The 26,960-nt window shown below is 51.0% G+C and overlaps 1 protein-coding gene across 1 annotated transcript in view; it reads right to left on the reverse strand.

Moving 5' to 3' along the window:
* Nucleotides 1-4,995: 4,995 nt before the first annotated feature.
* FGF11 (fibroblast growth factor 11) overlaps nucleotides 4,996-26,960 on the reverse strand; it is a 49,051-nt gene continuing 27,086 nt past the window's right edge. The window contains exons 2-5 of the mRNA XM_083581230.1: nucleotides 19,947-20,057; nucleotides 17,893-17,996; nucleotides 9,380-9,578; nucleotides 4,996-6,654 (exon numbers count right to left, since the gene is read on the reverse strand). Coding sequence (XP_083437356.1) covers nucleotides 6,533-6,654; nucleotides 9,380-9,578; nucleotides 17,893-17,996; nucleotides 19,947-20,057 — 536 coding nt within the window. The 3' untranslated portion in view covers nucleotides 4,996-6,532. The remainder of the gene's footprint in view (nucleotides 6,655-9,379; nucleotides 9,579-17,892; nucleotides 17,997-19,946; nucleotides 20,058-26,960) is intronic.

A 26,960-nucleotide genomic window follows, 5' to 3' on the forward strand; every position in this document is an offset into this window, starting at 1 on the left:
CATACAAGAGCATCTTATTGGCGTTGGCACCTGTCAGTCAACGGGGAACTGGAACGGACAGCAGGGTTTGTCCGGCGAGCGAAGATTGTGTTACGGGTTGGCATCTCACAGCTGTCGTGGGATTTCCGGCCGGGCCACCTGTTCCCAAAAAGGCCCTCCAGAAAAGGCCTTTATTTCATGTATTTTTTAAAAAGCCTCTCCGGCTGCAGGAATCTCAACCCAGACAGTATAACCAGCCGTATAACCGGCTCGGCCGAACTTCGAGGCCAAAGTGCCAGGCTCTGGCAGGCAGCATTTATGAACCCGGTTCCAAAACGTGGGAATGGATCGTTGGAGAAACTGGAGCCGGAAGAAGAGAGCAGCAGGGATTGGGGAAACCGGGAGCCGGATCCTGTTCTGGAGTTTGGAATGGGGAGGGAAGGCCAGAGATGGAGTCACACTGGACTGGAGCCAAAACTATATATATATATGGAAGAGGCAATGGGTTCCAGCCCAGCTTTGCGTTGGAAAAGGACTCCGGTTCAATCGCTAGGAGCAGATATAAGCAGCTCAGGAGAGCCCTGCTGGATCAAGCCAATAGCCCGTCTAATGACAGAATCTTAGGGATCCCCAAAGGTCATCCATCCCAACCCCGCTGCAATGCAGGAATCTTTTGCCCAATGTGGGATTCGAACCCAGAACCCTGAGGTTAAAAGTCTCACGCTCTACCAACTGAGCTAGTCTCTCTCCAGCATCTCGCCCTCTGAGTGGCCAAGCAGACGCCCATTATGTGAAACCAGGATTCGAACCCAAGTCCGGCTCTCCCCTCCCGTGGCCCCTAACAACTGGCCTTCAAAAGCAGAGCCATCGCGGCTAGTAGCCGCCCCATAGCCTTTATCCTCACTGGGTTTCTCCAGTCCTCTTTTAACGCAGTTAGTTTGGTAGCCGTTGCCGCCTCAAGTGGCAGGGAGTTCCGCAGTTTAACAATGCGCAAAGAAGTCTCGAATCTTCAGCTGCATGGGACGCCCACGAGTCCGAGCCAAGGAGGGAACCTTAAAAAGGTGGCCGGGAAGGAAATCTCCAGCATGTCTGGATTGTAGAATGGTCGAGTTCAGAGGGGCACCTAGGGGTCATCCAGCCGAAACCCCCTGCAATGCTGAAATGACGGCTGACGAATCCCCAACAGGCGGCCACCCAAACCTCCGACGGACAAGAGATGTCACAGAGTTGTACAGTTGTAGTGGGGCCCCCAAAGGTCATCCATCCCAACCCCGCCTCCAGATACTCACAGAGACAAGCCAGGTAGAATAATAGAAACTTTCTTTTTTTTATTATTTCCAGAGTGCAGGACGAAAGGGGTGGGGGGCAAGGAGACTCTCGGCCCATCGCACCAGGTTTATGGGAAGGGGAGGTTTTTAATTTATTGCTGAGAGGGAGCCGGTTTCTCATGCAAGGGAGTCGGGGCCAAAGGCAGAGAGGATTCCTGCAATTATTGCTTTTCTGTGCTGGTTAAAGGGGAGGGGGGAGGAGAAGGCGGGAGTGGGGGCGGAGCCAAGGAGGCCAAGCCCCGCCTCCTCCAGCGGTTGTCAGGTCCCCATGGGTTGTAGCAGAACAGTGGCACACATCTGGGAGCGAAAAGGTGGAGACTTTCTGATCCCAAAATTAAACACGCCCCAAAATGCATTTTTTTCTGACTTCCGATTGAGACGGTGCAACTCAAACTCCCAAACAGGGAGATCTGAAATTTGGAGGGGAATTTATTTCCAAAATATTGGTTCTTCTGCAAAGAGATTTGAAATCCCATTTTCCCATTTCAGATCTGGAAGCAAAATGAAAAGGGTTTTGAAATCTGGGAATCGGGGAGTTTGCTTTTCAGCAGTGCTTTTTTGGGGGGGACACAGGGTTACGCAAACCCCTAAACGTTTTGTGAATCATCGCACTTTTGTCCATATACAGTCTTTTTATTTCCCCCGATTTGAACTATAAAACGGTGGTTTTCTCGAGTCAAAACGAGGGGAACTTCAGTAATCGTTGCAAGTTAGCCACGAGAGTGAAGATATATTGAGAAAAAGTTAAATGATGATAAAAGTGCGTATTGGCAATAAGTAATATGAAATTGAAATAAGGAATAGATGGGAGGTCGGGTCTATAGTGTTAAGAGCAACTTATGTTTTATGGTTTGCTAAGAAAATTTTGTGTTTATTGTTATTCCTGTGTGTAATCCTGTATCTGTGTTTTTTCTCTTTTTTTGCTGTATCAATTAAAAAGAGAGAGATTGTGAGCAACCTGAACATTTTTTAAAGGAAAAAAAAGCACTCCTTTTCAGAACATCCTGGTTCCTTAGCCCGATTCAAAATGAGAGGGGTTCTTTGGGTTGATTTTAGCTTTATAACTTCTCCCCCAAATTTGATTTTTGTACTGGGCCGAGGAATTAGGATGTTCCGGAAAGAAAACAGTCCCATTACCAGATTTCAAAATGCTTTTGTTCCCCCCCCCAACAAAAAAAGGGGGGGGATATACATGGTGCAGATTTCAAATCCGGCTCAGAAATCAGAGTGGGGTTTGGAATGATTTTTAATTCTGGAATCCCTTCAAAATGTGGAAGGGACCCCGAGGGTCATCCAGACCAACCCCCTTCCAAGGCAGGAATCGAACTCGGAACCACGTAACCACGTTTGTGCCTGGCAACCTCTGGAGAAGTTGGAGAACGGAGGAGAGGAGAGGCGGAAGGAGGGAGAAAGAAAGGAGGCTGAGCGGAGAGAAGGGAGTGGGGAAGACCCAGGGAACCCCACACACGGGTAGGCAAGAGAGGGGTGTTTAATGCCAAAGGCAGAGTTGGACTCCGAACCCTCCCTCTCCCACAGCCCTGTCCTTCGGCTGAGGCATTAAGGTGGCTGGGAGGAAGGAGATTATACAGAATTATATACACAGTACAGCCTTCAGATATAAAGTTTGCACGCACAAAAAAAAAGGTGGGGGGGAAAGAGGTTAGATTTCGAACCCGCAGCCTTTCACGCCAGCCAGTCGCTCTGAACCGCTTGCTTGGTACTGGTGCAATCGCGACGTCCATACATGCAAACACACACACACATAGGTGTTCAAGGTGAGGACGAGAAGGCTCTAGAGGAATTCATCCCCCGGCAGTGAAATGGTTAAAATAAAAATGGGGCGTTGTAGGGCCCATAAAGTTGGAAAGGAGACCCCCCCCCGGGTCCAACCCCCCCTGCGTTGCAGGATGAAGAATCCCAAATAGGTGGACCTCCAACCTCTGCTTAAAAACCTTGCGTGAATCATAGACATAAGAGTTCCTGCAATTCCGGAATCGCAACTAAAGAAATGTAATCATAATGACAACCATCGTTGGGATTTCTTTTCTTGTCATTCGAATCGCTCGGTTTCTCTCCAGATTATCAGAAAGCAAGCTTGCTCCCTCTCCCGTGATGGGACAGCCTTTCAGATACAGTGGTACCTCAGGTTACATATGCTTCAGGTTACATACGCTTCAGGTTACAGACTCCACTAACCCAAAAATATTACCTTGGGTTAAGAACTTTGCTTCAGGATGAGAACAGAAATCATGCTCTGGTGGTGCAGCAGCAGCAGGAGACCTCATTAGCTAAAGTAGTGCTTCAGGTTAAGAACAGTTTCAGGTTAAGTACAGAACTCCGGAACGAATTAAGTACTTAACCCGAGGTACCACTATATTTGATGACGGCTGCCGCACGTCTGAATCTACACAACTCCATTTGGGCAGGAGGAGAAAAAAGATGCTGCGATGTGTTGCGTGTGTGTGTTTGCGCATGGAAGAGATCATTTGCGCACAACCCCCCGAAAGAGAAAACCAAGCAGCTCACTCAAAACATTGCACCAGTCAATCAATCCATGCACTTCCCACTGGCCCTACACACCGCCCACCGGTGGCTGGGCAGAGAATTGCTCCCTTGTGGGCGGTTGCCTTTTTCCAGGCAGCTGTCGCCCCCTTGTGGCCACACCTTACAAAGACACCGTTGCACCCCTGCTGGATCCTCAGCAGAGAAATTCCTGAGTTCTCTTGAACCCTGTAGCCATTGGTCAGGAGGGGATAAGGAGAGGGGGTCGGCCTGGTTTCAGACTCAAGGGCGGCAGCGGGTGCCAGGGACACCTATGGCTCTGGCTGGGCGCGGTCACCGCCAGGAGGAAGACGAGATAGGTAGTCACTGCCGCATATGGCTCATTAAAGCGTCGGGCCTGATCATGGAATCGTAGGGTTGGGACACCCCGAAGGGCATCTAGCCCAACCCGCCGCGGGGCAGGTCCCGCGTGCAAAGAATCCCCTGGATATCCCGTTTGTTGGTCCCTTCCTGCTCTCTGTTGGCTGGACAGAGATCGGATCTCTCTTTCAAACATGGCTCGGTAAGGATGGAGCAGGGCGAGGCGAATTTGGAACCCGGGGCCAAGGGGTGGGGAAGGCATTGGGGAACCCAGGCCCAGCTTTTTGGAAGAGGATCTAATGCAGCCTGGCGCCCCAGATGTTTTTGGGCTATTCCCATGGGAGTTGTAGTCCAAAAAGGACCTGGGGGGCGCCAGGTTGGAGGAGGACGGTCTAGTGGTTTCTGAGATTTGAACCCGAGGCCCCAGGGCTTTTTTGTGGTGTGGGGGGCAGCTTAGCTCAGTGGCTGTGTGGAATTAGAACATGCATCCATGGATGGGCAGGAAGGATGGGGGAATGGGGAACAGGAAACAACCCCCCCCGTTCTTTAGCTGGTATTGGAATTGGGACACCCCAAAGGTCATCCAGCCCAACCCCATGCAACGGTCCCGGGTTCATTTTCTGAAAGACAAACACAGGGCAATGCGAGATGCATTTTAAAAAACGATTCCGCACCCATCCACTCCCCGCCCTAGAGCCCCCTCCGAACCCCACAATAAACCCTATCCCCACCCCCTCGCAGAACACGGGTTCGAATTGGCTTATTCCCCCCAAACCCCGCTCAGTCTCGTTCATTTATGGCCTCTTGAAATCCTGAAATCGGATTGGAGTATGGCGAATCTGGGCTCTGGGATGCAGGAGGAGGAATCAGGGTTGGGGTGTCAAAATGGTGGCGGGTTTTTTTGGGGGGGCGGGCGCAGAGTTTTATGGCATGCACCCTCCCCCGAGTTATTGGCTATTCGTTCCCCAATAAGGTCCATGCGCCAGGAAGATCATCGAGATGTTGCAAATTATGTTTTTTGGGGGGTGTCCACATTGCGAACTCCACCCCTGCAGGCCAGTATGACAGTGTCGCCACTCAGTGGCCAAATATGGTTATTGCATTTTCTTCTTTTGCAGTGGAAGCTGGGAAAACGCCCCTTGGCGTGAACGCAATGCTGCCACCCGGTGGCCGGAGGTGGGTATGACACTTGTTAGTTTCGCAGGCTGCAAAATGTTCTTGGTTCCTGATGGCGCAATGTCGGCCCCCGGTGGCTGAAATCAGAAATACAGTCTTCTTGCTGCAGAACACGGGGTAGTCCTTTGCATCACGAGTGTCCGGAACTGGCATTGCAATTTTTGTTTTTTGTTTTTGTGGGGGACGGACAGTCATTACGTTTTTCATTGTAAAAAAGTGCCCACGAACGAAGAAAAAAGATTCCACTTATTTTTTGTTAAATTGTTCCAAGAGTGTTTAGATGGTTTCGCTTTGAAGGTTTCTCCCCAGTTTTTACATCCTGGGACCTTCTGGAGGCAGAAGACAGTCTCAGCTACCTGAGCTGGTTAAACCAAGAGTCAACTCGCCCCCCCCGCCCCCCCATATAACCACCTGCCGCTGTTATTCACAAATCCTAAAAGACCAGCGGCGAAATTATATACACCCTGCAACGATTCCAGATTGGAGAATGTCGCCCTCCGGTGGCGGAAAAGGGGATAGCACAGTTGTCACGAAATTGAAAAACTCCCCCCCTCCAAACCCCACCCCCCCGAGTAGGAAACTGTCGTTTTCCATTGGCTGTTAGAAGAACGTTGACACACTTCATTTAAAAACACTTTCCGCTCTCCTTCTCCCTGAAGTTGTGCCGTCGGCCCCGGAGAAGACACCCCCGACGCGCCGTTTTGGAAGACTGCTATGGATCGGTTGGGTTGCAAAAAACGCCGCTTTTATCCCTGACGAGACGCAACAACTTCCGCAATAGGGAAGCCGGAAGCCCCATACACAGTGGATTTGTCACAGTTTGGAAGAAGAAGAAAAATCCCGGCGTCGCAATGTCGCCCCCGTGTGGCCGGAGGCCGTATTGCACCTGTAAGCGCAAAACGGAAGACTTATTTTTTCCCCCCTCCTCCAAGTTGGCGGCCGACGACGGACCTCCTCCTTTCCCGGCCGGATCCTGTCCGGGTCCAAAGTCCCGCAGAGGCGGAAGACAGCGAGAGAGAAGGGGAGACACATCCTGAGAGAAGATGGAAGATCCGTGAAGGTGTGTTTGGGAAGGTGTTTCTCGGCCGGCAGCCGTCTCGGAGGTGTGGGGGGGGTTGTGTGTGCAGGCGGCTTGCACGGGGGAAGTGGGGGGCGGAGGAGAAGGGGCACCCCCCCATTCCTCGGGGCTACGTGGCTTCCGCCTTGGAGATCTCTTTGACGGGCGCAGCGGCGGCACCGGCCTCCTCTGCCTTCTTCGCCAAGCCTGGCTCGACCACGTTGTGTAAGGAAGGCTCTCGATACAAGGCCACTGCGGAGGGGAAAAGGGGGAAGGGGTTAAAATGGCGCCGGACTACAATTCCCATCAGCTCCCAGTCGCGGGGGACCAGAGTGGCTCCCCCCCCCATGAAGGAAGACCTCGCCTGGGCTCCAGGAATTTCTCTAAGCCGCGTGCCTCTTTGGGCAAAGGCGGCAGAGCTGTGCGGCGCGCAGTTACCATATTTTTCGCCCCATAGGGCGCACCGGCCCATAGGGCGCACCTAGTTTTTTTGGGGGGGAAATAAAGGGGGGAAAAATATTTCCCCCCCCAGGCGCGGGGCTGGGGTGGGGGAAGCCCGAGCTTCCCCAGCCCCCAGAACAGGTAGCTCTCCGCAAGCTGTGGAAGGGCTCCCACGGCTTGCGGAGAGCTACCCAAAGCCCGGGCGCGACTGCTCAGCGCGCCCGGGCTTCGGGATAGAAGCAGCTCTCCAGAAGCCTAGGGAGCCCGGCGGGAACTCCCGCGGGCTCCCCAGGCTTGCGGATAGCTTCCTGAAGCCTGGAGAGCGAGAGGGGTCGGTGCGCACCGACGCCTCTCGCTCTCCAGGCTTCAGCGAAAGCCTGCATTCGCCCCATAGGACGCACACACATTTCCCCTTCATTTTTGGAGGGGAAAAAGTGCGTCCTATAGTGCGAAAAATACGGTAAAGGGCGGAACTCCCTGCCACAGGAGGCGGTGGAGGCGGCCACCAAAATTGGCAACTTCCCTTTAGATATTTGAAGACGGCTCTCCGATCTCCTCTTTTCCAGGCTAAACACCCTCAACTGTTCCTTTTTCAAGCCCGGGTCATCCTTCCAGATTGCCAGTTTCCTCCTTCGTACAATAAACCTGTGGCTCAAAAACCGGACTAATCCTAGCCTGTTTGCCATGCTGCAGTAATTCTGGTTTGCTCACGAGTCAGCAGCGAGGTTGGCCGGCTTCGGAGAAAGTCTAGACTGGATCCCTAATGGAAGGAGGAAACAGGCCGGATTTAGGTTTGATGCATAGCTGTCAACTTTTCCCTTTTCTTGCGAGGCATCCTATTCGGAATAAGGGAATTTCCCTTTAAAAAAAGGGAAACGTTGACAGCTATGGTTTGATGAGGCCCTGAGCTACTGAAGGTAATGGGGCCCTTTCTATGTCCAGCTGTCCTTTGTCAACAATAAATTGTGGCTGTTTTTTTGGTGTTGAATATATGCTATAAGGTCATTTATGGACCTCATAGGTATCTCAAGCCATTTGCCCATGTTGCCCTGCAACCAGTCCATGCAGAATGTAGGCACCCTGTATATAGAAAGGAGCAAACCAGGGATATTTTAGGGAGCAGGCTAGCAGGCGGGGCCCGTGACTTACATCCTAGGAGCCCACACAACACAAAACACTGTTGCTATGGGTTTTATTTTATTTGTTTTTTATCTTATATTTTGGGACACGGGTGGCGCTGTGGGTTAAACCACAGAGCCTAGGACTTGCCGATCTGAAGGTAGGCGGTTTGAATCCCCGCGACAGGGTGAGCTCCCGTTGTTCGGTCCCTGCTCCTGCCCACCTAGCAGTTCAAAAGCACATCAAAGTGTTGATCTTGTGTTCGAATCCTGCTTGTGGGTTTCCTATAATGCGCGTCTGGTTGGCCACTGTGAGAACAGGGTGCTGAGATCAGCAGAGGGGGCCCTTTTGGCAGTTCCTCCACCCTCAGAGACATTCGAGGGGATGTTTTGAGCAGTCGTTTTTATGGCTCTAAGGGATGCGGGTGGCGGTGTGGATTAAACCACAGAGCCTAGGACTTGCTGATCAGAAGGTCGGCGGTTCAAATCCCCGTGACGGGGTGAGCTCCCGTTGTTTGGTCCCTGCTCCTGCCAACCTAGCAGTTCGAAAGCACATCAAAGTGCAAGTAGATAAAGAGGTACTGCTCTGGCGGGAAGGTAAACGGCGTTTCCGTGTGCTGCTCTGGTTCGCCAGAAGCGGCTTAGTCCTGCTGGCCACATGACCCGGAAGCTGTACGCCGGCTCCCTCGGCTAATAAAGCGAGATGAGCGCCGCAACCCCAGAGTCGTCCGCGACTGGACCTAACGGTCAGGGGTCCCTTTACCTTTTTATCTTATATTTTGGAAATGTACATCCAGTTTTTCCCCCTTTAATTTCTTGGGGGCCCTGAGAGAGTGGGGCCCTAAGCTATGGCTTGTTTAGCTTATACAGGGGTACCTCGGGTTACATACGCTTCAGGTTACAGATGCTTCAGGTTACAGACTCCGCTAACCCAGAAATAGTACCTTGAGTTAAGAACTTTGCTTCAAGGTGAAAACAGAAATTGTGCTCCGGCGGCGCGGCGGCAGCGGGAGGCCCCATTAGCTCAAGTGGTGCTTCAGGTTAAGAACAGTTTCAGGTTAAGAACGGACCTCCGGAACGAATTAAGTACTTAACCCGAGGTACCACTGTACGTAAATCCGGCACTGGCTCTCTGCCCAGTCCATCGTCTCTTCCTGACAAATAAAATTCAGAGTCCGTTTCTCAGGACTCTGTCAGCTAGGCATCTGAAATAGCCTTTTTCCCCCGCATCTGAAGCAACTAGGAGGAAGATGCAAGGACAGACCGGCTCAGAGGAAGGCTGGGAGCGGATCGGAGCTTTCCTTCTCGCTGTGCAAGAGATCATGTGCGCCGGAGAAGAGGCGACGCCAGAGATCACTCGCACGGCATCGAGACCCGGGCCTTTCTCTCCCAAATGCCCCCCACCCGCCTCTGCTCACCTTCCAGCAGTTTGGGCAGGAAGTGGGCGGCGGCTTTGGTCTTCTTGACTCGGTTTCCCTTCATCACCTGCCCGTCTTTGTTGATGCCCAGGTACCACGACCGCCCAGACTCCCTCTGCCGGTAGAGCGTGGAGGAATACATGACGTAATAGTTCTCAAAGACGCACTCCTTGAAACGGCACTCAGCGGTGAAGTGAGTCTGGAGGGGGGAGAGGTTTATTATATTCATTGATTAAAAAAAAGACATTTATATACTGCTCTCTATAAATGTGCCTGCATTGGTGGTTCAGTGGTAGAATTCTCGCCTGCCACGCAGGAGGCCCGGGTTCGATTCCCTGCCAATGCAACAGTGTTTTAGGAACGCGGTTGGCGCTGTGGGTTAAACCACAGAGCCTAGGACTTGCCGATCAGAAGGTTGGCAGTTCGAATCCCCACGACGGGGTGAGCTCCCGTTGCTCGGTCCCTGCTCCTGCCAACCTAGCAATTCGAAAGCACACCAATGCAAGTAGATGAATAGGTACCGCTCCGGCGGGAAGGTAAACGGCGTTTCCGTGCGCTGCTCTGGTTCGCCAGAAGCGGCTTAGTCATGCTGGCCACATGACCCGGAAGCTGTACGCCGGCTCCCTCGACCAGTAAAGCGAGATGAGCGCCGCAACCCCAGAGTCGGCCACGACTGGACCTAATGGTCAGGGGTCCCTTTACCTTTACTCTATAAATATGTGCAGGGTTAAGAGAGAGACCAGGGTTGGAATTTCGCTACGAAGCTCGCCGAATGATCCTGGGCCAGCCTGAGACACGTCACGGGGTTGTTGTGGCTGGGGCAAACCAGATTGAAGGGTGCGGTACAAATATTAATAATAATAATAACCTCCAGCGTTCAGCCTGGACGCTGAGGTCCAGCTCCGAGGGCCTTCTGGCGGTTCCCTACCTGCAAGAAGCCAAGTTACAGGGAACCAGGCAGAGGGCCTTCTCGGTGGTAGCGCCCGCCCTGTGGAACGCCCTCCCGTCAGATGTCAAAGAGAAAAAGAACTACCAAACTTTTAGAAGCCATCTGAAGGCAGCCCTGTTTAGGGAAGCTTTTAACGTTTAATAGGTTATTGTATTTTAGTGTTCTGTTGGAAGCCGCCCAGAGAGGCTGGGGAAACCCAGCCAGATGGGCGGGGTATAAGTAAAACATTATTATTATTATTATTATTATTATTATTATTATTATTATTATTATTGGAGGAGGGAACTATTTATGCCCACTTGAACTCCTTGGAGACAAAGGTGGCCGACAATTGCTATGAATAAATGAAGGAAATCGCAGCTGCTTACAACAATTGTACAGAAAACCATATGATAAAAAACCATATCAAATGTTAAAACCAGAAATCAGCTAGCCATTGTGCCAATACAGTGGTCCCTTGGTTCTCAAATGCCTTGGTTCTCAAACAACTTGGAACCCAAACACCGCAAACCCAGAAATAAGTGTTCCGGTTTGCGAACTTTTTTCAGAAGCCAAACGTGCTCCGTTTTGAGTGTCACGCTTCCGAACTGAGTGTTACGCTGAAGTCTGTCTGTTTTTGCTATTTATTTTGCGTTTTTGTGGCTTTTTTGTTTTGTTTTTGTGACTGCGTGGAACCCAGTTCAGCTACTGATTGATTGATTGGTTGTGTGACTGCAGTACATTGTTTATTGCTTTCATTTTATGGATCCATGGCCTTGTTAGATAGTAAAATTCATGTTAAATTACTGTTTTAGGGGTTGTTTTCCAAAGTCTGGAACGGATTAATCCGTTTTGCATTACTTTCTATGAGAAAGCACACCTTGGTTCTGGAAAGCTTTGGTTTTGGAACGGACTTCTGGAACGGATTAAGTCTGAGAACCAAGGTACCGCTGTATTTATTCTTAACCGCTTGCACAGGCCTGGCAGAACAGAAAAGTTTTCAGCGGGCCTTTAAAAGTTGGCCCTGACCTTGGCTGCTGAATTTCTATTGGCAGGGAGTTCCACAGGCTGATGACACTAAAGGCTTGGTTTTTTGTTGTGATTCCTACACTGGACTAGAGGACCCCTTTCAGCTCTAAAACTCTATGTACATAGATAGTACTTGCATAAGAAAACACTTTATTTCATCACTGCAAACAATCAAACAAAATGCAATGTATCTATATACAACAGATCAACCATTAAAATGTATATATATATAAAAAAATCAACTATTTTGAAACCATTATAAACCCCTCCGGCTCTCTTGGAGGAAAAGCTGGAGATGTAATAAAATACCACTCTGAAAATAGGGGAAAAAACCCATTTATGCAAACACTGGCTTGTTTTGACACCTGCCTGCCACTAGGTGGCACTGCCCAACACCAGATGGACACCCTTACTGGATCACCCACAGGAACTCTGGGTCTCCCCAGGACACCTGGGTCCCCATCCCAGAATCGTGAGGCCGAAGGCGCCAAGGGATCCATAACGTTAATGAGAGCAAAGTGTCCCGGCCGATAAAGCGCCCCAGCTACTTTTATTCGCCCCCCACCAGCTGCCAGCCGCCATCATTTTCACTGCCAAATTCCTCCAAAGCTGTTTAATTGACATTAAAAGGGCGTCTTAAGACGCGCCAAGAGATCTGTGGGGGAGGGAGGAGGAAAAATCCCTCCCGAGAGATTTCCGCAGGGATCAGGGAAAAGGAGATGGGGAGGTTATTTCACCCCACTGATCCCTGGCCTGTCTCCTTTAGCAGGCCTGCAAGTTCAATTTTCACATTTTTCTTCACCCAGTTCTTTTTACTGATTTCCCATAATTTTTTAAAAACAAATCGTGACCAAATTAATACAAATTAAAAACCTGACACCCCACCCCCTTTTGCCCCTCTAGTTTCCTTCCCATTGTGCTGTTCCCAGTTTTGAATGTCTGACGTAGATTTTTTCAGTTTCGTTGTTCCGTATCGGACGACGACAATAAAGATTGTCCGTATCGTATAAGATTTCCAACCTTCAACCCCTCTCCCTACACGTCACCTGTTCGGCTGAGGCTTTTATACATTATACGTTTCCTGTGATGAGGCTGCATTTTAATGTTTTAATGTTGTATTTTAATCTTGTTTTTAAGTTGTATTCATTCAACTTGTTTTTATTATTGCTTGTTAGCCGCCCTGAGCCCGGCCTTGGATGGGGAGGGTGGGGTATAAATAAAATTTATTATTATTATTATTATTATTATTATTACAGTGGTGCCTCGCAAGACGAAATTAATTCATTCCGCGAGTTTTTTCGTCAAGCGAATTTTTCGTCTTGCGAAGCACGAAATCCCATAGGAATGCATTGAAATTCAATTAATGCGTTCCTATGGTCAAAAAAAGTCCAAACAAAGCCAAATTTGGTACAACAAGAGTTTATTAAGTGCTCTTTAAAGTCACACATACTGTAAAGAGCATTTCAAAATTCAAACCCAGATTTTTTTTAAAAAAACAGCAGATTGGCCCAATGGTCACAGAAAATCATAAAAATGCAGAAAAAAACCACACAAGCTTCCAGATTCTTGAAAACCCCTCCCCAACTGTTCCCCCAGCCACCCAGCACACAGAAATTCAAACCCAGAATTTTTTTTTTAAAAAACAGCAGAGTGGCCCAATGGTCACAGAAAATCATAAAAATGCAGAAAAAAAAACCAAGCTTCCAGATTCTTGCAAACCCCTCCCCAACACCAAGTCCTTGAATTGCAAACACCCCAACCCAAAATCCAAAACCCCCCAAGAAAGTTTTAAAAGTTTAACTTCCCAAATGGCTGCAAAAGAAGTTTTGGAAAAGCTTCAAAAATCACCGAAGTCTTCAAAAACCTCAAAAAAGGCTACCACACCGCTTGCTATGAGTTGCTCCTCGAAGTCAAGTCGCAACTGTACAGTATTAACGGTGTTAAGAAAAAGGAAACAAACTTGCAAGACGTTTTCGTCTTGCGAAGCAAGCCCATAGGGAAATTCGTCTTGCGAAGCAGCTCGAAAAATGGAAAACCCTTTCGTCTAGCGAGTTTTCCGTCTTGCGAGGCATTCGTCTTGCGGGGCACCACTGTATCATCATCATCATCATCATCATCATCATCATCATCATCATCACCTGCCCTCAAAGCAGGCAAGCAGATTAAATCTTCCTTTATGTATCTATAATAGCCATTAATCAATTTTAAAACATCCCTTTTCCGGTAGCTCTTGAATAATCCTATTCCCTCCCAGTCAGCCTTATTGTAGCATCTAGGGCGGGGGTAGGGAACCTCAGTCCTTGAATGTGGCCCTTCAAGCATTGCTTTCTGGCCCTGGGGAGCCTCCCAGGCCACGCCCCCTGCCCCAAGCCACACCCCTCTCTGCTCCTGATTGGCACCTCCATTGTTTCTCCCCCAGCTGTGCTTAATCTCTGATCCCAGGACAGAGAGGGGCATGTCGAGAGAGATGTCATATTCATGGCCCCACCCACTTTTGCCTGTGGCTCCACCCACCACAGGCAAACGGCCCTCGCGAGCCTTCCGGGAAGGGAATGCGGCTCTCCGGCTGAAAGGTCCCCGAGGCGCCGGGAGAGCTACCGCTGCGCTCAGGTCCTGTTTGGGGGAACCTGTGAAAATCGGACGCTGGATTGGTTGGGCCTCTTTGGTGCGCAGTTAAACGGTGGAACTCCATGCCACTGGAAGCAGTGACAGCCACCAGCCTGGGCGGCTTTAAGAAAGTACAGGGCAAGAAGGAATAACGTAAAAGGGAAGATTAAGAAATGCTAGGATGCGAAGATACAAACCGGGAAACCAGGAAGCGGGAGGGAGGGAAGTCGACGCTTGGAGGAGCAATATATAAAGTGAATTTCAAGAGTACAGTGGGCACTCTGGTTGCAAACGTGATCCAGGCGGGATGCACGTTCGCAACCCTCAGCGACACGTCTGTGCATGCGCGGGTTGCGATTCGGCGCTTCTGCGCATGCGCAAAGTGCGATTTAGGGCTTCTGCGCGTGCGCGACCGCCAAAACCTGGAAGTAACCCGTTCTGGTACTTCCGGGTTTCGGCGGGTCCGTAACCTGAAAAAACGCAACCTGAAGGGTCTGTAACCCGAGGTATGACTGTATGTTGAAACGGAAGAAATGGAAAAGCAATAAAAATATTATAAAAAAGGAAGGAAGGAAGGAAGGAAGGAAGGAAGGAAGGAGAAGAGGAGGTTAAGGGGTGATATGATAGCCATGTTCAAATATATAAAAGGATGTCACACAGAGGAGGGAGAAAGGTTGTTTTCTGCTGCTCCAGAGAAGCGGACACGGAGCAATGGATCCAAACTACAAGAAAGAAGATTCCACCTAAACATTAGGAAGAACTTCCTGACAGTAAGAGCTGTTTGACAGTGGAATTTGCTGCCAAGGAGTGTGGTGGAGTCTCCTTCTTTGGAGGTCTTTAAGCAGAGGCTTGACAACCATATGTCAGGAGTGCTCTGATGGTGTTTCCTGCTTGGCAGGGGGTTGGACTCGATGGCCCTTGTGGTCTCTTCCAACTCTAGGATTCTATGATTCTAAGGAAGGAAGGAAGGAAGGAAGGCCTCTTCGTGACCCCCTGGACCAGAGCATGCCAGGCCCTCCTGTCTTCCACTGCCTCCCGCACTTTGGTCAAACTCATGCTGGTAGCTTTGAGAACACTGTCCCACCATCTCGTCCTCCGTCGTCCCCTTCTCCTTGCGCCCTCCATCTTTCCCAACATCAGGGTCTTTTCCAGGGAGTCTTCTCTTCTCATGAGGTGGCCAAAGTCTTGGAGCCTCAGCTTCAGGATCTGTCCTTCCAGTGAGCACTCAGGGCTGATTTCCTTCAGAATGGATCGGTTGGATCTTCTTGCAGTCCATGGGACTCTCAAGAGTCTCCTCCAGCACCAGAATTCAATAGGATCTAAAACCCCTTAAATTCTGGCCTCGAAATACACAGTGCATACAGAAGAATGGAGGATATTTGCCTCCATGCCTTTGTGCATCGCCTTCCCTCGCCTCTCCTTATGCGCTGATTCTCCTCTTCTTTTGGGGGGTGTCCCGAGAGCCTCATTCTCCCTCTCCCCGGCTGTGGTGCCCCCCTTCTCCTGCCCCCTCGCCTGCCCGCTCTCCGTCCCTCCCTCTGCCTCTCTCCCTCGCTCTCACAAACCCAAGCAGCCAGGCATCACTTTCTGCCACGCTCATCCTTTCTGACAGGCACCATCTTCCCAGGGAAAACTCCCTCCCTGTCAGCTGTTCCACGCTCCCCGCCGGATCGGGGTCACCTCTCCAGGCGGCCCGTAAATGATTCATCACGCCCCCCCAACACTCGCCACCTCCCCCGGCCCCCAGCCTGCACCCGGCGCCTCCCAAGCCAACCTCCCTCTCCGTTTTTGGAACGGGGACCCCCCAAAAAACGCCACCCCTCCGAGGCGGTCGCTGCCAGGAATTTGACCACAGATGCGTCGCTCAGCCACGGGCCACACTGCTGCAGGCAGGGCGCTTCCCGGTGGGGAGAGCAAATGGTGAGGGGTCAGGGCACCTTGGCATCTGCCGGGCCCGGGGACGAGGAAGGGGCACCCAGAGGAAGGTCGGCTGAGCCTGGCAACCGGCCGCCTTTTAGAAAAGACACTATTTTATCTCAGACAGTGAGCGCACGGGCCTTTGAAACACATTCCAAGCGCATGATTTGCTCTCTCCAGTGAATTCTGGGAACTGTAGTTTCCCGGGAACTGTAGTTTCCTGGCGCCCTTGGCCAACGGTGGCTCCTCCTGGGATTGTTGTATTTGTAGGAATGCCCTGTGCTTTGCAGCCGAGATTGGGGTCAGATGGAAGGAAGCGCTGGCACGTTGTTAAACTGCGGAACTCGCTGCCACAGGAAGTTGTACTGCCCCCCCCGCCAGGTGTGAGTATCTTGGTCCATCACGGTTGGTACGGATGATGGACGGGGGCTGCCCTGTCTTCTTCTGCCTGTCCCTGTTTCCAGCTCTTGGGTGCTCAGTCGGAAGAGCACGATACTCTTCGACGCCGGGTTCTGGGTTCGAGTTCCACATTGGGCAAAAGATTGCTGCATTGCAACGGGTTGGACTAGATGAGCCTCGGGGTCCCTTCCTACGCTGCCGTTCTGCGATCATGGGTCGATTTGCAGACGGGTCTCCGGGTTTTAAGGCAGGAGGGGGCGGGGTTGCACAGGCACCCGTGAAACGAATCATGTACAGTAATTATTTCCCAGGGAGGGGAATACTTTCCCTCTCTCTCTCTCTCTGAACTGCAATTAGCAGCTGCCCTCTTTAACGAGGCCTCTGGAGAGAGAATTCCCTGACCCCAATTGGAAGGGAGAGCATCGCTTCCCCAACCCCACATCCGACCCCCTCGCCACCTGCCTGGGCCCATCAAGATCTCTCTCGGTCGGCCGCCCCAGCCCTTGAGCTCTGACAACCTTCTTGACCCCCACTAAGCACACGGCGAAGAACGTCAGAGTGTGTGGGGCCGCTTGAGGCTGCTGGAGCCGTTCCTAGCTGTGGGTTTTTTTTGTGGGGGGAATCTCAGAGGGAGCGGGGCCTACCATGCAGACTCCATCTGCAGACATCCGTAGCTCCTGCTGGAATCGCAGAAGTGTTGAGTTCGAAGGGACCCCCAGCGGTCATCCAGCCCAACCCAGGGCAATGCGGGAATCTCAGCTAAAGCATCCCTGACAGATGGCTGTCCAACCTCTGCTTAAAAACATCCAAGGAAGGGGAGTTTGCCAGCTCCCGAGGGAGACCATTCTGGCTCTTACGGCCAGGAAATTCTTTCTGAGGTTTAGTGGGGAGGGACGCAGGTGGCGCTGTGGGTTAAACCACCGAGCCTAGAACTTGCTGATCAGAAGGTCGGCGGTTCGAATCCCCGCGACGGGGTGAGCTCCCGTTGCTCGGTCCCTGCTCCTGCCAACCTAGCAGTTCAAAAGCACATCAAAGTGCAAGGAGATCAATAGGTACCGCTCCGGCGGGAAGTTAAACGGCGTTTCCGTGCACTGCTCTGGTTCGCCAGAAGCGGCTTAGTCCTGCTGGCCACATGACCCGGAAGCTGTACGCCGGCTCCCTCTGCCAGTAAAGCGAGATGAGAGCCGCAACCCCAGAGTCAGCCACGACTGGACCTAACGGTCAGGGATCCCTTTACCTTTACCTAACGTATTGGAGCAAACTCATGCATCTAAAGCACTTTTCGGGACGTGAGAAGAGCTTGCTGGATGAAACCAGTGGCCCATCTAGCCCAGCAAATCAGTAGCCAATGAAAAAAACCTGTAATCAGGATTCGAACGCAGGACCGGCACTCTCCCCTTCTGCACATTCTAGCAACTGGCATTGCTTTCTTCTGACCGCGGAGACCGTCGACAGCCCTCTCCTCCTCCTCTGCAAATTTGCCCCGTCCTCTTTTAAAGCGGCCCGCCGCCTTCTCCTGTTGTGGTGAGTTCCGCAGGTTCAGCTGCACAAAAAGGTACTTTCTCCCCCCCCCCCCGTCCCGAATTTTTGCAGCGCCCATCGGCAGGAGGAATCGAACCCCCCGGATACTCACAGAGGTATAGAGGTAGCCCTCAGCGTTCATGGCGACGTACTGGCCCGATTTGGTGCTCTGGATAGCGACCACGCGTAGTCCCACCGGGATCAGGTTGAAGAGGGCTGCGGGGAGAGAGGCAGAAAGGAGGTCGCTGTCAACACCCAATGAAGAACAGGAAGAGGGTTTTGGGGGGGTCAAGAATATGGGTCAGCAAACAGATTTACTCCACCCCCGCCCCCTAGTTGTCAAAAGGCTTTTCTAACTGGGGAGGGGGGTTTCCCCCCAAAAAACTGCCCATTTCAATTTCTAACGCTTCTCAAGATCCGTTCTTCGCACATGAACTTTGAAAGGTGCTACTAGCCCTTGTGAAAATTCGCCGGCATCCAAGTGCGAACGCAACCTTCCGAATGCAATTTTCAAAAATTCGCTTCATTATGCTTCCTAAAAAAATCTACGCGTTGCTCGATTGCGAGGAACCGAGCCGCAAACTTTGCAGCGGTTTCCCAAAAAGATAAAATAATACAATCGCTGGTAAAAAAATGAGACAGTATATGAAAGCTCTCAAAAGAGTTAAAATAAAAACGGATCAAAACCTTGCCTAATATTCGCTTTTTTTGCAAGGCTTTCCCCACAACTTAATGCTCCTTTCCTTGTTTATTTTCCACAGATATAGCCCTTTCCAAACACCTTCTTAGTTTGGAGAGGTTTGTTGCGGACGTTGCAGGAGTGCCGAATTCAAAACACGGTTTTGGTTTGAGAAGCGAGGATCTGGGTCGTTTCTCGGCGGAACCAAATTCTTCCCCCCATCCTATTTGGGAGCCTGGACCTGTGTGCCCTTTAGAGAGAATCCTAGAACCACAGAACCGTGCAGCTGGAAGGGGACCCCCTGAGGTCATCCAGCCCAACCCGCCGCAACGCAGGAACCACGGCTTAGGAATCCTAGAGCGGCAGGTGGCGAACATCTGCTTAAAAACCTCTGAGGAAGGAGAGAGGAAATATTGGGGGGCAGAGAAGGACCCCCACGGGCAGAACTTGTGAATTTTGCTGGCAGCGGCAGGAGCAGGAGGAGGAACGAGAAGAAGGGTTGCTTTGGAAAGGGACTCAGACCACGGGGAGCGAGTTCGAGGTGGGCGGCAGGCGGACCTTCCGAGAGCCTCGGCTTCCTTTAAACGCTCACTTAAATGCGAGAGCATGAGGGGGCGAGGGGGGTGGCGAGATTTGCTGCGGCCGTGGCTGCCGCTAGCCTCCCCGCGGTTTTGTATTCGGGTCTAGCGCAGGGTGGAGGGGAGCGATGTGCTGGAAGCAGCCCAGGACGGGATGAAATGCAAGGAGCAGGGATCATCAATCATATGTCCTCTGAGGACGGGCCGGCTCGATTATGCTCAGATAGAGAGCCAGGAATGGACGGGAAGAGAAGGCGGGAGGAAGGGAGGAAGGGAAGACAGATGGCGCAAGCCAGCGAGGGAATGAGCCAGGGGGAGGGAGGCCGCGGCTGCAGACAGGGGGGCCGTGTGGTCAGGCGAGAGGGCCCCCAGATCCAGCCCCCTGGAGGAAAGAACAGGCAGGATTTAATTCGCAAATGGCCCAGAAATATATCCCAGGTCTTGTCCCAAACCGGGGCTAGGACAGGCCATGACACCCCCTGCCCAAAAAAGGACCCAACCGGCAGGTGGAGGGCCCAAATATTGGCTGACCCCCTGCGCAGTTGCGTTACACGGGGTTGGGCTGGATGACCTTTGGGGGTCCCCTTCAGGCGGTACGGTTCTGAGACGGCCTCCTCCTTCTCTGACTCGGCAAGGAAGCGCCCCAAGATCTTACGGCAAAGAAGGGCGGTATATGACTCTAATAAATAAAAGGAATAAGGCGTTGGCTCTTCGGCGCCACCTGCTGTCTGGCTCCCTGCTGCCCGCCCTACCCCTGCTGGAAAGGGACTAAGCGGAAGCCTGCTGCCCCGATCCGTTCTGGGATGTGCAGGTGGAGGGTCAGAGCTTTCTCCAGATCTCCTGCTGGGGCTTTGGGCGATGGACATGAGTCAGGCGAGGGGTTTCCCCGGCCCCGCCAGCTGCCCTTACTGAAGCCGTTGGTGTCCTCTCTGGTGCCGTCAATACTGCCGTCGGGGTGGACCTGGAGATAATAGCCGTGTCTGCAGAAGAGTTTGGTGACGATGCCTTTCAGCTGCGGCTCTGCACCAGAACGGGGGTGGGAAAGCAAGTGAGACATGGTAAGAAACAACACTTCCGTCTTCCCATGTCAACCGACGCACACCCTCCAATCGCCGCCTAAGGCCTTTCTCTGCGTGCTCCCAATCTCCACAGGGAAGCCCGGAAGCTGGCGGCAAGAGAGCGGGGCCTTTTCTGTGGTGGCTCCCTATTTGCGGGATGTTTTCCCCAGAGAGGCTCGCCGGCCACCATCCTCACATAATCATTTATTCATTCTTTTATTCATATGCTGCCTTTCCCTAGTTCAAACAGTGCTCGAAGCGGCTTACAACAGGACAAGATTTACACAATCAGCAACATAACAAAAGTCATAAGCAATAAATAAAACACGTCAAAAAGAACACAGCCAAATTTTCACATAAATCATAAAATCTAAAATGAAGAATATAGCATTAATATCAACCGCAATTTAAAATGACATAAATGAAAAAAATAAAAGCAATTAAACAACAACAACAATAATAATTTATTATTTGTACCCTGCCCATCTGGCTGGGTTTCCCCAGCCACTCTGGGCGGCTTCCAACAAAGATTAAAAATACATCAAAAACAAAACAAACCAAACACAAAACACAAAAACATATATTTTGGCACCAGTCAAAAACGTCTCTTTTCTGCCAGGCTTACTCTTCAGCCCCGCTGAGATTTGAACCCAGGCCTTTGCAGCTTGAAACACGAAGCATTGCGTTACAGAAGCCTCCCCGCCCCCGCTTAGAAAACTGCAGAGGTGGAGGGCATTTGTGAAAACGAAAAACTGTACAGCACCTAGCACGGCGCATTGCAATTCCTGCCACGGGCATTCGGACAAACTATTACGGCTACTGCCTGATGCGGGCCAGGCCTCGGTCCGTAGCAGCCCTAAAGGTTTTGCAACGGCGCAATCATATCAGTTTTTCATTTTTCAAGCTGCACATCCGTCCCCCTTCCTTTAGTCTCGTTCACCCCACCACTGTGCTCCTGTGAAACCCACCCCAACATGCCAACACGAGCCGTCCAGAACCGGACACGGCCAACTCCAGATGGCTAGCCCCGCTCCTGTTAAAGTGTGGAGAAACTGGGATTTCATTAACGCGGCCTGGAATCGTGTTAGGCTTTTTGGCTGCTGCATCACCCCAGTGGCTCAACTTAGGATCCTAAAAATTGCACTACAAGTTGTAGTTTAATGGTGAATTCTGGACATAATTGAGATGTAAAAGATTTGGAATATCGTAAAAGATGCAGGAGGAAACGATTAACAACACGACCCACAAAGGGAAGTCCAGGAGATTCTTTAGAATCTTGTTTCTCTGTTCACGTTCGATATGTGACTGTAAAGTTTTAATCTGAAAAACCAACCAACCAAACAAACAAAAAATGCCATATTTTTCGATCCATAAGGCGCACCTAGTTTTTAGAGGGGGAAAGGGGGAAAGCCCCAGTTTTTTGAGGATCAGCTCAAAGTTCTGCAGCTTCTTTTGCAAAGCGGAAAACCCCTGTTTTTTGAGGATCAGCTCAAAGTTGTTGAGCTTACTTTGCAAAGGGAAAAAAATCCTGTTTTTACGGGGTTCGACTCACAGTTCTGCAGCTTCTTTGGGAAAGGAAAGGGAGCCGTTTCTACAGTATCCAGACAGATAATCTAATCAGCCAGTCACACGTCGCTGGGGGAAAAAGCAGCCTCCGTCTGCAGAACATTCAGCAATGGAGGCCTGGGCAAGGGGCCGGAAAGGGAGCCAGCGATCGGCCACACACTTGTTCCCTAAGACGCACAGATTTCCCCTTACTTTTTAGGAGGAAAAAAAGTGCGTCTTATGGAGCGAAAAACACGGTATTTTATTTATTTATTTATTCTTTATACCCCGCCCATCTGGCTGGGCTTCCCCGGCCACTCTGGGCGGTTTCCCAAAAAATATTAAAATACTGTAATACATCAAACATTAAAAGCTTCCCTAAACAGGGCTGCCTTCAGATGTCTTCTAAAAGTCTGGTAGTTGTTGTTCTCTTTGACATCTGGTGGGAGGGCGTTCCACAGGGCGGGCGCCACCACCGAGAAGGCCCTCTGCCTGGTTCCCTGTGACTTGGCTTCTCGCAGGGAGGGAACCGCCAGAAGGCCCTTGGAGCTGGACCTCAGTGTCCGGTCAGAACGATGGGAGTGGAGATGCTCCTTCAGGTATACAGGGCCTTTGAGGCCGTTTAGGGCTTTCAAGGTCAGCCCCAACACTTTGAATTGTGCCTGGAAACGTACTGGGAGCCAATGTAGGTCTTTCAAGACCGGTGTTATGTGGTCCCAGTCCCCAGTCTGGCTGCCGCATAATAAAAACAGGCGCATTGCAACCTCACATCCGACCCCCTCGCCACTTGCCTGGGCCCATCAAGCTCTCTCTCGGTCGGCTGCCCCAGCCCTTGAGCTCTGACACCCCTCTTGAGCCCCACTGGGGGCTTGGCGAAAAAAGACAGAAGCGTCACAGAGTGTGTGGGGCCGCTTGAGGCTGCTGGAGTGGTTCCTACCTGTGGTTTTTCTTTTGTGGGCGACTCCCAGAGCGAGCGGGAGATGGCATTTTCCCATCTCCGCCGTGCTAAGCAGTTGGTCCCTTACCTTTCTCGCCCTGATTTTGCCACTGCGATCCATGCGATGGTCACCTCCAGGCTTGACTACTGTAATTCGCTCTACGCGGGGCTGCCCTTGAAGGATTAGTTGTCTCTTACATTCCTGCACATGCCCCCCCCCTCTCTAGGGAGCAGACCTCCCTAGACCCCATCCCAGGCTGCGAAAGGACCCAGGAGCCCTGGCTCATGTGCTCTGACCATTCAGCCAGACTTCCCCAACCTTTATGCCTTCCAGTTTTGGACTACAACTCCCATCAGCTTCCAGTGAGCGCAAATGTGTTGGGACTAATAGTTCCTGTCAGTGACATTTCCCCCCACCAGCCAGTAGGAATGTTTTGGACTACAACTCTCATCAGGCAGCAGGAATGCGTTGGACTACAATTGTGTTTTATTCTGTGAACAGCACTGAGATCTTACGATGAAGGCTGGTATATAAATCTAGTTAATAACAATAATACTATGTTAAGGGACGCGGGTGGCACTGTGGGTTAAACCACAGAGCCTAGGGCTTGCTGATCGGAAGGTCGGCGGTTCGAATCCCTGTGACAGGGAGAGTTCCCGTTGCTCGGTCCCTGCTCCTGCCAACCTAGCAGTTCGAAATCATAACAAACTGCAAGTAGATAAATAGGTACCGCTCCAGCGGGAAGGTAAACGGCGTTTCCGTGCGCTGCTCTGGTTCGCCAGAAGCGGCTTAGTCCTGCTGGCCACATGACCCAGAAAAACTGTCTGCGGACAAACACCGGCTCCCTTGGCCAGTAAAGCGAGATGAGCGCTGCAACCCCAGAGTTGTTCACAACTGGACTTAACTGTCAGGGGTCCTTTGCCTTTTGAGGGGGGAAATTTCAGGGTGAGATCCTATTCCACAGCCCAGCTCGTTGGGGTGGAAGTCCCCTGCGGGTCCATGTGGTCAGTAAAAGAAAGAAGTTTCAGCCAAGTAATTTGGAGCAAAACAGCGGTTAGTAGATTCAGGTAGGTTGGTCTGACGCAGTCAAAATATATAAAAAAATAAAAAAAAATGTCCAGTACCACCTTAGAGACTAACTAATTAGAGAGCCAGTGTGGTGTAGTGGTTAAGAGCGGTAGTCTCGTAATCTGGGGAACCGGGTTCGCGTCTCCGCTCCTCCACATGCAGCTGCTGGGTGACTCTGGGCCAGTCACACTTCTCTGAAGTCTCTCAGCCCCACTCACCTCACAGAGTGTTTGTTGTGGGGGAGGAAGGGAAAGGAGATTGTTAGCTGCTTTGAGACTCCTTAAAGGGAGTGAAAGGCGGGATATCAAATCCAAACTCTTCTTCTTCTTCTTCTAAGTTTGCTCTTGGTATAAGCTTTCGTGTGCATGCACACTTCTTCAGATACCATGCACACAAAAACATATACCAAGAACAAAGTTAGTTGGTCTCTAAGGTGCTAGTTGGTCTCTAAGGTGCTAGTAAAAAAGTAGAGACATCACCTTGCCAACAAAGGTCTGTATAGTTAAAGCTATGGTTTTCCCAGTAGTGATTTATGGAAGTGAGAGCTGGACCATAAAGAAGGCTGATCGCCGAACAATTGATGCTTTTGAATTCTGGTGCTGGAGGAGACTCTTGAGAGTCCCATGGACTGCAAGAAGATCAAACCTCTCCATTCTGAAGGAAATCAGCCCTGAGTGCTCACTGGAAGGACAGATCCTGAAGCTGAGGCTCCAAGACTTTGGCCACCTCATGAGAAGAGAAGACTCCCTGGAAAAGACCCTGATGTTGGGAAAGATGGAGGGCACAAGGAGAAGGGGACGACGGAGGACGAGATGGTGGACATTGGTCTCGAAGCTACCAGCATGAGTTTGACCAAACTGCGGGAGGCAGTGGAAGACAGGAGTGCCTGGCGTGCTCTGGTCCAGGGGGTCACGAAGAGGCGGACACCACTAAACGACTAAACAACAACAACAACAAGGTGCTAGTGGTCAGTAGACCATGATCTTTATTGTTGCACAACAGGTCCCCACAGGAGTAAAAACCTGAGCATGGGGTGACATCCTGTTTTAAAACTTCCCTCTTCCCCCCAGAATACCCTTTGAGAGGCATCACTGATACATCATCACTACATCACTAGCATGTCACAAAAAGTGAGGAGGAGTTAAAGAACCTTTTATTGAGGGTGAAACAGGAGAGCGCAAAATATGGTCTGAAGCTCAACATCAAAGAAATGAAGATCATGGCCACTGGGCCCATCACCTCCTGGCAAATAGAAGGGGAAGAAATGGAGGCAGTGAGAGATTTTACTTTCTTGGGCTCCGTGATCACTGCAGATGGTGACAGCAGCCACGAAATTAAAAGACGCCTGCTTCTTGGGAGAAAAGTGACGGCAAACCTAGACAGCATCTTAAAAAGCAGAGACATCACCTTGCCAACAAAGGTCCATATAGTTAAAGCTCTGGTTTTCCCAGTAGTGATGTATGGAAGTGAGAGCTGGACCATAAAGAAGGCTGATCGCCAAAGAATGGATGCTTTTGAATTCTGGTGCTGGAGGAGACTCTTGAGAGTCCCATGGACTGCAAGAAGGTCAAACCTCTCCATTCTGAAGGAAATCAGCCCTGAGTGCTCACTGGAAGGACAGATCCTGAAGCTGAGGCTCCAAGACTTTGGCCACCTCATGAGAAGAGAAGACTCCCTGGAAAAGACCCTGATGTTGGGAAAGATGGAGGGCACAAGGAGAAGGGGACGACAGAGGACGAGATGGTGGGACAGTGTTCTTGAAGCTACCAGCATGAGTTTGACTAAACTGCGGGAGGCAGTGGAAGACAGGAGGGCCTGGCGCGCTCTGGTCCATGGGGTCACGAAGAGGCGGACACGACTAAACAACAACAAGTACAAGGGTTATGCAAGTTCAACATTAGGTCACTTTATCAGACACCTTTCCCAACACCTCTTAAGTCCCCATCACCCAAAGAACAATAAAACTCTTGACATCTCCTTGCCCTCAGGACTTGTCTGGAGATGGGCTTTCAGAACACCTGACTTGCTCAACTGCCTCTGGGGATGTCTAATATTGCCCCCCTGGTCACTCCCTGGGTGGGGGGCCGCGAATTCCCTCTCACGCTTGGGGAATTATGGTGGGATGCCGTGTTCCTGCTTCTTGGTTCATGGAGGGAGGTGGAGCCCAAATTCACCTTTCTTTCAGGGTTAAAATGGTCTCGGAATGAGGAGAGTCAGTTAAAGTATGGATTTTCTACGAATTTATAAAGCTAGATTTCTTCCCTGTGCTGTCAAGTCGAAAGGATACGTTCCAGCATAATATTTGGAACATTGTGACATCTATACAGTGGTACCTCGGGTTACATACGCTTCAGGTTACATGTGCTTCAGGTTACAGACTCCACTAACCCAGAAATAGTACCTTGGGTTAAGAAGTTTGCTTCAGGATGAGAACAGAAATCGTGCTCCAGCAGTGCGGCGGCAGCAGGAGGCCCCATTAGCTAAAGTGGTGCTTCAGGTTAAGAACAGTTTCAGGTTAAGAACAGACCTCCGGAACGAATTAAGTACTTAACCCGAGGTACCTTTGTAAAGATGTTCCCCCCTCCATGTCATTTCCATAACAACTTTAATAATACAGTGGACGCTCGGGTTGCGAACGTGATCCGTGCAGGATGCACGTTCAAAGCCCGCAGTGTTCGCAACCCGCAGCGGTGCATCTGCGCACGCGTGGGTTGCGATTTGGTGCTTCGGCACATGCGCAAAGCGCAACTTAGCGTTTCTGCGCATGCACGGCCCCGAAACCCAGAAGTAACCCGTTCCGGTACTTCCAGGTTTTGGCGGGTCTGTAACCCGAAAAAACGCAACCTGAAGCATCTGTAACCTGAGGTATGACTAATATGATTCCCATCAGAAAGCAGGAATGTGTTGGGCTACAATGCGTAATGGGAATTTTCTGGGAACTGCAACTCTCATCAGCCCCCAGCCCTGAGGTCCCTGGGCAGGTTGCGACAATTAAAATGCAGCAATGCTATTGAAACACAATAGTGTGCGATACAAAAAAAAGTTCAAAACCATTTAGAGCCATAAAAGGTAAAGGTAAATGGACCGCTGACCATTAGGTCCAGTCGTGGTCGACTCTGGGGTTGCAGCGCTCATCTCGCTTTATTGGCTGAGGGAGCCGGCGTACAGCTTCCGGGTCATGTGGCCAGCAGGACTAAGCCACTTCTGGCGAACCAGAGCAGCGCACGGAAACGCTGTTTACCTTCCCGCCAGAGCGGTCCCTATTTATCTACTTGCACTTTGACGTGCTTTCGAACTGCTAGGTTGGCAGGAGC

The sequence above is a fragment of the Podarcis filfolensis genome (genome assembly GCF_964270895.1).
Source record: "Podarcis filfolensis genome assembly, chromosome: 13".
In the NCBI taxonomy this organism is placed as follows: domain Eukaryota; kingdom Metazoa; phylum Chordata; class Lepidosauria; order Squamata; family Lacertidae; genus Podarcis; species Podarcis filfolensis.